Source organism: Trichoderma asperellum, chromosome 2 (assembly GCF_020647865.1).
Source record: "Trichoderma asperellum chromosome 2, complete sequence".
Classification (NCBI taxonomy): Eukaryota; Fungi; Ascomycota; class Sordariomycetes; order Hypocreales; family Hypocreaceae; genus Trichoderma; species Trichoderma asperellum.
The window spans coordinates 1,050,771-1,063,322 of NC_089416.1; the positions used below are offsets into that span (position 1 = coordinate 1,050,771).

The window sequence follows — 12,552 nt, forward strand, 5'->3', positions numbered from 1 at the left end:
TGCCACTCAAAGGGTGCTAAGAGTGCTTGAGGCAGGTTTTACGCCGCGTGGGCAAAAGCCTCGCTTATGCGAAGTAACTTGGAGTACAGGATCCGTGAAGGAATCAATACTATCGACTGCAGCCAATATCGATCGACCCGCTCGCGGGAGGCGGGGAATATGCACGGGAGACAGGCTGTCACCATGCATTGGGACTAGCCAAGACGGCTATCATATGAGGGCGAGGGCATGACTTCATCTAGGCCTCCAACAAGGGCGAGTGCTGGGCTTGTCAGGGTTGATTGGCGCGGATTGTGTACTAGAACGCTCCAGCACAGCTCTGAGCAGCATCTAGCGATTGGAGGTGGAGCGGAAGCTGAGACTATGTTGGTATGGGCCAAGCCGAAAGGTGACAGGTAACATCTCGACACTGACAGCTCTCACACAACTCGGTGCCCTGCCGCTGCTTGGCTTGGGGGAGAGACAAAGCTAGTAGCCGAGCGGTGATGCGGCGTGTGGCGACGGAAGCAGCTCCGCAGCCAGACTTGATCTGGTCCGCAGTACAGTACGAATCGGGAGTCGCTGAAGCCGCTGTTCTGGCAGATGTGCCGGGCCGAACTGCTTGAACGGAACTCGGGGAGCATTGTCGAAATTCCGCATTCCCGCGCGCCCAGAGAAGAGACGGTGACACAAGCAGGCAAATAGCGAGCCGCAACCGGAGAAAAAAAAAAGAAAAGAAAAGAAAAGAAAAAAAGAAGAAAAAGCCACATAGGTCAGGAATGTGGGCATTTTCGCTACTACATACAAGCACGGGGGCCGAAGGACGAAGCAGTGCTACCTCGGTGGTGGTGATCCCCAGCAAGGCGGCGCGCTGGGCCCTTGCTAACCGGACTCTAGCTGAACCCCGAGCAGCCACTCAAGGCTCTGAGGGCTGTGGCTGAGAGGCTGGAACAGCTGGAATTTGCCATTTGCTTTTTAACTCCCCTTCATTTTCTTTTTGCCTTTCTTTTTTTTTCTTGGCTCGGGATGGACCGGTATCCATGCTCCAGCAGGAAGAAGGAGCTGAGAAGGAAACAATTTACAGGCTGGTCGTTCCCCCAATAACTCATTTGGGGTGGCACTGGAAATGTGCTCACACGCAGCCAAGGCCACGGCTGAAGACATTTCAAGTGACTCAAAAAACGGCGACTACTGTGCTTGGGCAGGGGGCTTGATGGCAGAGCGAATAGCAAAGGCTGAAATATCGTACTTTGAACCGAGAACCCGAAACAAAACTGTGGCCATGGTGCGGCACATTGCGGCGATGGCGGCGATGGCGGCAAATTCACGTGGCTATGTCTCACTTGCTAGCGCGTACCTGGCAGCGGGAGCTGCTATGGAGCCTTGGGCTGGGCACAAAGCATACAAGGAGCAAAGCCAGTATACAAAGCAGTATACTGGGGCTGCCACGAGGACGACAGAGAACTAACAGATAGGCCGATTCACAGGGCTGACGGAGAGAATGAATCTTAGCGCCTTGATTGAGCCACAAAACGCAAATGCTGCTGATGTGGCGGCTCTCATTTCTGGGCAGCTCTCACTTCTGGGAACGCAATGCAGGCCAGACCACAATCATGTCGCGCTAAGCGGACTTACCTCGCTGTTGAGGTTCAGCTCGCGCCTCGCGTCGCTTGGCCCTGCGCTTTCAGAGGCATCATTGATGCATCGAGATGGTTCTAAGATTGGATGGGTTATGCACGCCTAATGGATAATACAAGCACGGAACATTACTCATCTACTGGGTATTAGCCCGGTGTTGGGTACTGGCAAAGTCGACGCCTGGCATGGGGACCGCTGCCTTTGCACTCCCAAAAATCGCCATGTTGTTCGGGCTATTACCGAGCCTCGAGCATTTCCTCGGTGCCGCCAGCTGCCCAAGGCGCATATGCTCTGTAAGTAGGCCCTCGAGTAAGGAGCATAGCAGAACAGAGCACACGAAAATGCCACGGCCGCTAGTACCATTCTGATACAGATGGGCCCCTTCCTACGCCTTGAGCGGCAGCTCGCCCAAGTATTGGCATGTACTCAGTACTTGGCGCTATGTGGACAGCTTAGGCGGACGTCCGGCTTGTCGTGCAGGCAGCGAGTGGTACAAGTACCGCGTTGTACAAGCAACGCCTGCGCAAAGTAATACGGATGCTGCAGCATCCCGATGTCGATATGCGCGTGTTTTTCTGGTTTGGCATGCGGCCTATGAAGCATACTGCACCCCCCACTAGCACGGAATATTGCAGAGATGCCTGCTAGGTACCTACAGCAGGAGTGGCAGTACGAGGCTGCCTGCATAACTACGAATGTCGTTCGAATAACTAAAAGAATTAAAGGAAAAAAAAAAAAAATTGGGCAGCAAGAAACAAGGAGGTGGAGCATTGGCGCTGTCTCAACGGTGTACTCGAGGCTCTGGTCATAAGCACCCGCACTTCGTATTAGCGCCGCCAGTACCGGGTAGGTAGCAGTGACTGCCTCCACCAGGTAGCTGCCAAGGGAGGTGGGGGAAGTGTCGGGTACGTCTTTTACCTTTTAGCTTTTTTCCTTGCTCGTTTTGGCGTAGCCTCGCCTGATATCGGTTCCGGATCGTACGATGTTCCTGTGCAGCCTGGTTGTCTCATCTCGCACACCTTTCTTTTGGGCAAACTTCTTCTTCCGGCTGTCCGTACCGCATTGCCGTGGCCCCAGCGAAGAAGAAGCCCTCGCAGCAGCAGCGGCCATACGTGTATCATATCGAACCGAACCGAATCGAGCCAGGAAATCACAGTCACTTTCACAATCACACCTCGATCTGCCACCAACCCCGTCGATCCATCGATCCAAACCATCCTTCATCTATCCTGCAGCCCAGAGACAGAAGAACCACAAGCCGGCTGCCCATTCCACTGCTAAAGGGATCGAGACCAAGACACGGAACACCACCATACTGTGCGGTATACCATTACGGCGTTAGTGCCGCCGGGCTGAATCAAGACCCCCCTGGCTACCGTCTTGTTCCGTCGTCGTCACTTCTCAGAGCTTTTCCCTTTTTTCATAGTCCACACTCCCCAAAGTGCCGTACTGTTGTATCGTCTCTCTCTAAGGAGTAATAATACTGCGCAGTAGCACTTGCACCTCTTGAGATTACCGTCAAATCTCATCGTCTCGCCTGCACGCTGTCCCTGGCCATCCACTCGGCCGGCAGCGCTCACTGGGCGTCTCAGCAGCTCCGCCCGCTTTAAACTGTGCACTACCTGGGCCCGCCAGGGAAGAAACTGAAAAAACAGCTGATCTGATCGTGCTATCGCTCGTGAGAGCGTCCACAACTTCTGCATCACTCAGTCCACTTCGCCCGTCGACCGCACGATTCTCTCCCAACAATCGAGTGACATTTCATTAGACCCTGACGCTTCCTCACCTGGTCTCAGATTCTGCCCAATCTCGGTCTGTCGAGCCCGGTTGTCGCTGCATGAGCTGATCGGAGAGCGTCCCCCGGTCTTTGCAGCCGCTATTCCCCCAAAGCGTCCTTCCTCTTCCCCTCCCATGGCGGATGAGGATGGCACCAGTGGGCTTGGGTTTGACGACCCGAGCTTCGGATTCATAGACAATGGCCCCGTGCCTCTCGATGCAATCTCAGATCCTCCAATTCTCCCCAACGGCGATCCCTCCGGCGCTTTCCTCGATGCTGGCGTCTGGCCTTTGGATGCCTCGCCGCAAGCCAGCTCGTACGACATCAGCAGCGCCAGCAACACCGCTCTCCCCTCAGCGCATCCAGGATACTTGTCCCCGTCCTGGCCAACCCCGACCTTTGACCCTCAACAACAGCAACAGTTACCCGATTCTTCCGGCTTTGGTGGCTTTGGACTGCCCAACATCGATCCTACGTCAGTCTACCTCTCTAGTCAAGTGGCTACCAAGCGGGGCGCTGCCCTCCCAGTGTCAAAAGCTCCCCTACGCTCTGTGACCAAGTTGAGTCCTGCTGTGCAGGAACAGCTGCGAAACATCGCAATGCCCCCTCATCTTCTGTACGGATCGCCTAAGAGCGCCTCCAGCCCTGAGTCGGCCAAGACAGGAGTCGGCTCATCGCCTGACGTCTCTGGAGGCTCCCACAGAGATTCTCGGAAGCGAAAGGTTTCGGCTGATGACTTTGACGACGATGACCTTCTTGAGGAAGGCGGTAAGCCGGTCAAGAAGACTGCTCACAACATGATTGAGAAGCGCTATCGCACCAACATCAATGACAAGATTGCCGCCTTGAGAGATAGTGTCCCCAGCTTGCGTATCATGTGCAAGAGCGCAAGAGGAGAGGACACAACCGAGGACCGTGAAGAATTACATGGTCTTACACCGGCTCATAAGCTGAATAAAGCAACTGTAGGTAACTCCAGTGTTTATGGCTCTTGACGCTACGATTAAGGGACCGATGAAGATCAGAATTACTAAACGTTTGATGAATAGGTTTTAAGTAAAGCCACGGAATACATTCGGCATCTGGAGAAGAGGAATAACCGGCTCCTGGATGAAAATGGCGTCATGCATCAGAGAATCGCCGCTTTCGAGAAGCTATTCATGGCCGGTGCCATGAATGGTTCTATCCCGTCGATGCAGCAGCCCACACCGATGCAGTATCCCCAAGATGGCCAATCGCAGCAACAGTCACAGCAATCCCAACAGCAACAGCAGCAGCAGCAACAGCAACAGCAGCCGCAAATGACACCCTCTCCACTAGAAATTTCTCAAGAAGGCGGTGCTGGACCTGCTGGGATGATCGATGTTCCAGAGGACATGAAACGAATCCTTTCTGCGCAAATGGCCACTGGCCAGCCATATCCTGTGCCTCAACAGCAGCAACTATTCCGCCAGAGTCCATCAGTGGTCGGCCAGCAGCAGATTCGACAAATGCAGCAGCAAGGGCAGCAGAACGGATGGAACAATGCAGGCCCCTATTTTGGCAAACTCATGGTAGGCTCGCTAGCCGGACTGATGATATTGGAGGCAGTTCGGGAAGACGAGACCAGCAACGAAGAGCCTCAAGGCCGCGGCTTATTCGCCGTCCCCCTACAGCTTCTCAAATATGTCCCATCACAACTTCACTTGCACTGGTTTGGAATTGAAGCCGGCATCCCTCTCAAATTTATGATTCTTTTCGGCCTGATGCTGTGGGTCTTCATACCATCGATATTTTCTTCGTTCAATCGAAGCCCCAAAAAGCCGCAATCTACTGCTATACATCCTGCTCCTTCTCCCGCATCTCCCATCGGATTCCGCCGTCGTGCTTGGGAGACGGCGATCCAGACTGTCTGGGTACCTCACCACAACTTCTTCTTGGAAGCCGCCGCGTTGATGCTCAAGACACTCAAGCTTAGTGTACGCAATGTATTTGGTGTCCAAGCCTACCAACTATTAACCGGATTGACCCCTGAGCAGGAAGTGGCTCGAGTCAGCGCCTGGGCTACCGCTCTTGATGCCCAGCTCACTGGTGGCGACGCAGAGATTTGCACGACCCGCCTTATTCTAACACTCCTCGCCTCTGGAACCGTGCCGAATACACCCAGCGGTTTGATGCTCAAAGCGCTTCATGTCCGCGTCCTATTGTGGGATCTGGGTCAGAAATGGTATCAGCTAGGACTAGTTAACTTCTTTGCCGCCAAGATTGCACAGCGACAATGGAATGCCGCTCGAGACCTGAACCAAAGGCTGATGAATAGCCACCAAGAAGACGAAGACTCCGAGAAGAAGCGACTTGAACAGATATTGCCCGACCACTTGGCTGCTTTGGTAGAACAGGACTGTGACAAAGTCCTCACTGCCACAGTAATTCAACGAGCTCACAACTTGGCGTTCAACTTGGAAACAACATATAATGCGATCCCGATTGATGGCATGGATTCGGTAGTCGATGACACCGCTATTGGATCTCCCATGGATGCTCTTGCGGCTTGGTGGTCAACAGCCAAGGTGCATGATATCTTGACGAGCACACTGTATGACAATCAAGAGGCATCAAAGGACCAGGGAATAATGGAACTAGCCGTCAAAGTCGCGCCTTTCGGTTCTCATGCTCGAGCACGGGCGATTATGGCCCGTTCTGTGCTCGCTACTTATTCGCGTGGACAAAATATTGCTGCCGCTGTTCAAGTCCTTCGGATCGACACTAGCAGCAGCCAGCTTATCGAACCTATGTCATTTGCTACCGCCGAACCGAATCCCTTTACCAACCTCGCACCGCTTTCTCCTACTCAGTCAAATAATCCTGATCCCGACCTTGAGCTTTGCCTGCGCTGTGCAACAGCTTCTGCTCACATTAAACGTTTGGGTGGAAAGGTTGCTAGCAACAAAACATACGTCCGAGCCTCTATCGAAAAGGTGATTGATTTATCAACGAAAACGAAAATGTCGCTTTTGAGCTTTACATCCGCCATGGAAGTTTTAGAGCAGATCTTGAAGCACAAGGATACAACAAACAGCTTTGCACCGCTTGTAGAGAGGCTGGCTGCCATTCTACGGCTTTGGATAGGCAGTCCACTGGCGCTAAATTGCGGCGTAGCACCCGACCTCCAAGACAAAGTAATCAATCGATGCCTAACCGTTACGAAAAGAGCGGTAGGCATGGATATGGATACTGGCTACGAAACCATGACGGACGACGACGACGAAGGTATATACCGATGATTGATGATGGATTTTGCAGAGGGGAGAATTAAAATCGACATGATGCACAACTATGTTTCAAGATTTGTTTTGCGATACTCCACTTCTCGTTTAATCTTTCGGCCCTTTCGAACGTTTTATCCTTTATTTCCAATTTTATCTCTTTTTGAGACTAGCTATACCAGGTGTACGACGGAAGACGACGATTTTTACAAGGCGACGTCCCTCTTACCTGCGAATATGTGTGTATATAGAAAAATTTATATCTGGAGTGACCGGCCTCATTACGATGTTATTATGCTACAAGGCAGGGGAAAAAAAATTCTAGAAGGAAGTCGGCAGAAGCGTTTAGGGAAATTAACCATGGTATTTTCATAACAGGACAACTTTTTCCTTTCGCCCCCCCCCTTATTTCCCTCTTTTTTTTTCTCGTTTCTTTTTCTTGGGGCTATTTGGGACTATCTCTGTTTAGTATTTGCTCCCTTTCTTTCAACCCTGTATCCTTTACCCTCTTTCTTTTTAACCTCCTTGATATTTCTTTTGTCGCTTGCGGTTCGATACCTGGTTAGGCATAGTGCATAGTGAAATTTGGGCCTTTTTTTGCTATTAATTCGGCGCTCATCAAAGAAGGGATATGGGAATCCCAAGAATGAAAAGAAGAAAATCAAAGATCGATGTTATTATATATGATTGTGTGTTGTGAATGTATATGAAATTGTTGCTCATAGCCTGTCGTTTCTTGGTGATGACGCATGTAAATAGGTACATAGTCTATGTAAGACGCGAGTCGCATATAGTTTTAATACAAAGGAAGGCAAGGCAAACATGCGGTAAAATTCCATGTTACACTAGATTCAACATGTAAACATGAAAGAAGCGAAACTTTGGGGCGCATCAACTTCTTGGTGGCTTAAATCTAGACGACAAATACAGTCATGATGTGTGTTCTAGCTTGGCAGATTTCAACTTCAACTCCCGGCCGCCGTGTTTTATAAGTACCTATTAGCAAGTTCCCTTTCTTTTTAATACACAGCTAACTTTGCACATCTCTTCTGCTGGTGCAGCGCTTTCTGTGAATCTTGTTTGTGTGTATTTATCTTCTCGTCATATCTTCTTAGTTTCCCAAAGAGAAGCTGCATCGTTCTCTGCTCCAAAATATGCCAAAGGGCACAGACAGACTGTTTCGGCTCCAGATACCGTACCGCACCAACAGGCCATGGAAACCCCCCACGTGGCGCAACGTCATCATCCCGCCCAGACCAGCAGGACCCTTAATAGCACTACCCGCAAAACTTACGATCTCCCCCCTTCTAAACCCAGCAGCCATCAGCCAACAGTCTTGACTTTACCATCTTCCTCTCTCTCTCTCTCTCTCTTTTTTTTTTTAAACTCATTCCCATAACCCTCATATATTCACACACACACACGCACACACACAATGGCCACCACCACCGCCCCTCCAGCCACAGCCTTCCCCTTCCCCCGCGAATACTTCTTCCCCGCCTTCTTCACCCGCCAGCCCAACCTGACCATCCACCACGCCCAGCTCACCAAATGGTCCTCCCTCGTCCTCGCCTACGCGCGCCACCACCGCATCTTCCGCCTCGCCCTCTCCGCCGCCGCCGAGTCGGACCTCTTCTTCAACCGCGCGCTCGACCGCCGCCTCGCGCCGCCCGACATCCGCGAGGTCGTCGACTTTATGCGCAAGGACGGCCGCGCGGAGTATCTCCAGCCTGGGGATGCGGGGAGCAGCAGCACCAGCAGCAATAACGGCGGTGGCGATGGTTCTTCTTCTTCTTCGGCGGCGGCGGCGGCTGGTGGTGGTGGGGATGTGGTGCTGATATATTGGCGCAAGCCGCAGGAGTGGGCTGCCCTGATAGAGGCCTATGTGGATGAAACGGCGCAAAAGGGAAGCGTGTTGACCGTCTATGAACTGACAGAGGGAGAAAACACGCGAGGGACAGGTATGTTTTGTTACTTCTTGCATTGTAACCATGCACACTGGATATGGAAAGGGCTCTAAAAACGAGATGTGACAGAATTCCACGGCATGGATAACGGCGTACTCATGAAAGCATTAAACATCCTCGTCAAACGGGGCAAAGCCCAGATCTTTGGCTCTGAAGACTCTCTTGGTGTCAAATTCTTCTGAGGCGACACCCCCTCCATCTCGATTAACTAAAACAAGTACAAAGCGAAATGCTGCAAAACTGCAGTCCGACATATTACCACCATAACCATGCACAAGGGCGACTTGTCAACTAATTGGTCCTTCCAACACCGACTCATGCTTCCTTCCTAAACTCCGTCATATACATGTGTCATAACAAGATGCGCCCACTGAATTATACACATAAATCGGCGTCTTTACTCTGCCTCGAGCAGAAATTTCTTATCAAACCGCACCTGCTGCGCCATCGCCACGTCGAGAAGCCAGTCTGGCGATACCACTCTGGGCTCCATATGGCCATTTTCTGCCATCTCCTTGAAGCGTTTCCACAGCTGCTTTTCTTCCGGGGTGACACCACTAAGCAGATAAACTGGCTCAGGAGGGGCAAACCCGTCCTCCTCCGCGGTGGTTGGCTTGATAGTCGTCCCGCTTCGTGCGCGATAGATCATGAACATGGCACCGTTTGCTTCTGCAATCGCGCGATAGCTCTCGGGTCCGTTCCTGATCTTATCAGTGCAGTATATAGGAATGCTTCGAAGGAGTTTGCCGCGGTGAGCCTTGGCTCTGGCGACAGATTTTTCGAGATTAACGTCGTACTTGGCTTCGGCCTCGTCATCTTTGAGGATAAAGTCTTCCACATCTTGAAGCTTGCCCGTCTCAAGGGTTTTTTCAATAAACGTAGAAGAGATGACAGTTGGTCCGCGTGCTAAAGCGCATAGGAATTTGACTGTCCTCACAACATGCGGTGCCGCTAGATAGTCGCAGGGTTGGCCCTCCTGGACAATCTGAATACCGAGATCGCGGAGTTTTCGCTATAGATACATCGTTAGCAGCGCGCCATATTAGTGTGCCAAATTTAGGGGGGAGGAGAAAGGATAGAAAAGGAGCAATAGAGAATAGAGCTTAAAACAAGGCAAAACATTCAGAACTCACCCGATCCTGATCTTCTTTGATCTGACTTCCCACCCATCTAGTAAACCCTGTTAAGATTATGCGCATCTCAACGCCAGGCAGAGATGGTCGCGACTTCTTGGCCGGTCGATCCTCATCGTCATCGCCATCTTTATGGCTCGTTGAACTCTTTGTGCTGTTGATGTTCTCCTTCTCTGTCAACTTCGCAGCTAGCTTGCCACCAAAAGGAATTCCCGGCTTAGTATTTCTCTTCTTTTCCTTTTCATAGAGAGCGATATCTGGAGCGATTAATGAGAGTCTGTCCATAGCCTTTGTTTTAGCACTACGTCCACCAGTAGACAAGGATGTAGGCGTCTCATTTTCTTTGCCTGTGTCTACAGGTCGGGTTCTTTTGGGTGTTACGAGAGACTTGCTAGGCCGGCCCTTCTTTGCTGCTGATGATGGAATGATATCCTCCTCGCTGTTGTCTTCCTGCATAGCATCAGACTCTCCTTCCTGTGCAACTTCGCCAATCACGACACCCTCCATGGGACCATGTGAATATGCATTGTCCTCTGCCGCCTCGAGAATCTTTCTCTTCCTTTTGGCTCTTGGTGACATAGTTTCCTCGCCTCCGGGATAAAACAAATCTCTCAGTCTAGACTCATTGAATGTGGTCTGCCCAATGATTTCTCCCAAGTTTGTCCGAATGGGGAAGTGATTATACTTCTTCACATTGACCGGCTGGATCTCGCACTTCGCATAGCTCTCTTCAATCCAGAGGTGGTTGACAACGGTGATACCCCATTCAGGAGCAGCTTTACACTTCTCGCTAGAATTGCGAGCTGTAATGAGATGGGTATTGTCCGCCTTCATCGTCTTAGTGAACTCAGCACCGCAAGCCTTGATGAGGTTTTCAAGATATATACGTGCCTCACCACCATAGTTGGATACAGTGATGCGCATATCCTTAAAGCCCGGGATACCATTCTTGGGAATGGGATAGTGAAGCAGTCGCCGTAGGGGCGACGTCCAGTCATTATGAGCAATGAGGAAATAGAGCCAAGATAAGTTGCCAACTTCTTTGCACGATTGAGAAGCTCGCACGTACTGCTCGCCATCCCGATACTGACAGATCAACGTGTCGCAGTCATCGACATCTTGCACCAGCCGGCCGCCGCCGTAAACAATGATATCCTTCAGGGCATTCTCAAGACGGGCGGTGATTTTCAGATCCGCGCCGAGCAAGATTTTCTTGTCTTGGAAGACAGTAACGGGTGGCCTGGCAGAGGTTCCGTCTGATAGAGATATAAACTCGGGATTGGCTGATGACGCTCCGACCAAGTTATTGTTAGATGGGATATCGAGGTCCTCGTCGGGGCCTTTTTTCAGAATCTCGGGGTCGGGAAGAAGATACGGTCCTTCGTCGATTCTCTTTCCCAGCTTGAAGCAATCGTCAAACCTGAGCAAAATGTGTTAATTCAAGCTTTATACCAAAAGAATGAACATGAAAATCTGCCAAGTGATGTAGAGGCTTACCAGTGTGGCAATACAATTTTGCCCTTCCAGTTTTTCTCCAGCGCAGTGACAACCTTGGGATGGCTCATGGACAGCGCACAAATGTGTGTCGTCAATCTGCTTACATCCTTTGACTCTTGTCCGCCCAGCGCCATGGTTGCTCCTAGGATGCTCTCCTTGTCCATCTGTGGCAGATCTGCACATGTAACCATGACCTCTGAGAAAATCATGCGGGGGTCAGGCGAAAACGGTCGTACTTGAGCTTGCCTCCGCCGAGATATTGAGACGGTGATCCACTGTGTTGACACAACGGGGATCATGAACGCCTGTGACTCGACATACTGCGGGAAATCAATCGTGTTGGAAACGATATGTGTGACTCGTTCAATCGGGAGGGATCCATCACGTCGATAGTCGACCGCCGTGGCGCCGTGTTCTGTCAGAATGGCTTGGAGCTGTAGAAATCAAGGGGGTTAGATATAAAAGGATCTTGATGTCGCGAAAATAGATGAATCACGTACACTGCTGATCAGCTTTGGAGGCAGCGAGGCGCTGGGCACGAATGCAATGGCGCATTCGCTGAATATGCCGGCTGCATCAGCCATGGTGGGAGGGAGGTGATAGCTTCAATGATACGAGCCAACTTTTTGCAGACATACAACAGCTGCGCAGATCTTGTATGCCAGCTCTCAGAATTTCTTTTCTTTTCGAATCAGTATCCGTTGTATGCGAAAAGCAGCATTGAAGTTGCAGTCTGAGAAAAGAAAAAGGGAGTTGAGCGCATCAGAAGAAAAAAAAGAGGATAAGCGTGAATATTGACGTAGCCAGAAGCAGGTACGGCACGCTGCTTAGCTCTTTCTTTGTTTGTGGCCAGACGCGCTCCTTGGGCTCTTTACGCGAAGAAGGCAGGCTGTCACATGACTTAGCAGACAGTACCTGGACTTGTAGATTGGCCTACGGAGGCGCGTATCGAGGGTATCAATACTTGGGACACGCGAACATGAGGAGCCCCTAGCAAGGGTATGCCCCGCTGTACTTGTAGCTGCGTCCCAAGACTTCAATGTTATTAAGCGTTCTATAGCTCTCAAAAACAGCATCAGGGCAAACGTCTTACAATTTAAATCCCAACCCCTGACGTAATCCTACATCTTGCAGTGGTGGTATCGTATGAATAAGAAACGGAAGAGATTGCAAAGATCTTGTATCATAGACAGCAGGTGCATAGGAGCATTTTTCTTCTTTCTAAGGGGATATCTGCTCAGTAAGTAAAATATAATTGACGTTGAATGCATGAGTGAAATCAAAATATCCCTCATCACAGAAACAAAATTGAGAAG

General features: G+C 50.8%; 3 protein-coding genes across 3 annotated transcripts; 2 read left to right on the forward strand and 1 right to left on the reverse strand.

Moving 5' to 3' along the window:
• The first annotated feature begins 1,519 nt into the window (after positions 1-1,519).
• On the forward strand, positions 1,520-7,524 carry TrAFT101_002659 (uncharacterized protein). Its single transcript, XM_024906806.2, has 2 exons — positions 1,520-4,359; positions 4,444-7,524. Exons 1-2 carry the CDS (start codon positions 3,529-3,531, stop codon positions 6,655-6,657), a joined length of 3,045 nt encoding a protein of 1,014 aa, XP_024760098.2. The 5' UTR covers positions 1,520-3,528; the 3' UTR covers positions 6,658-7,524.
• Positions 7,525-8,074: 550 nt separating this feature from the next.
• On the forward strand, positions 8,075-8,788 carry TrAFT101_002660 (uncharacterized protein; the record flags this gene model as incomplete). Its single annotated transcript, XM_024904928.2, has 2 exons — positions 8,075-8,600; positions 8,676-8,788. The coding sequence occupies 2 exons, from the start codon at positions 8,075-8,077 to the stop codon at positions 8,786-8,788; spliced, it is 639 nt and encodes a 212-aa protein (XP_024763781.2).
• Positions 8,538-12,018, reverse strand: TrAFT101_002661 (uncharacterized protein). Its single transcript, XM_024903439.2, has 4 exons — positions 11,737-12,018; positions 11,237-11,670; positions 9,740-11,159; positions 8,538-9,618 (listed from the first exon to the last, which is right to left on the reverse strand). Exons 1-4 carry the CDS (start codon positions 11,818-11,820, stop codon positions 9,004-9,006), a joined length of 2,553 nt encoding a protein of 850 aa, XP_024763782.2. The 5' UTR covers positions 11,821-12,018; the 3' UTR covers positions 8,538-9,003.
• Positions 12,019-12,552: the final 534 nt, after the last annotated feature.

Excerpts from the sequence above, each read along its gene's own strand:
- TrAFT101_002661 (XM_024903439.2), bottom strand. The coding sequence starts at position 11,820 with ATGGCTGATGCAGCCGGCATATTCAGCGAATGCGCCATTGCATTCGTG. Across the intron at positions 11,671-11,736 it reads CTCCAAAGCTGATCAGCAGT|CTCCAAGCCATTCTGACAGA; the intron begins GTACGTGATTCA and ends TGATTTCTACAG. Across the intron at positions 11,160-11,236 it reads AAAATTGTATTGCCACACTG|GTTTGACGATTGCTTCAAGC; the intron begins GTAAGCCTCTAC and ends CATTTTGCTCAG.
- TrAFT101_002659 (XM_024906806.2), top strand. The coding sequence starts at position 3,529 with ATGGCGGATGAGGATGGCACCAGTGGGCTTGGGTTTGACGACCCGAGC. Across the intron at positions 4,360-4,443 it reads ATAAGCTGAATAAAGCAACT|GTTTTAAGTAAAGCCACGGA; the intron begins GTAGGTAACTCC and ends TTTGATGAATAG.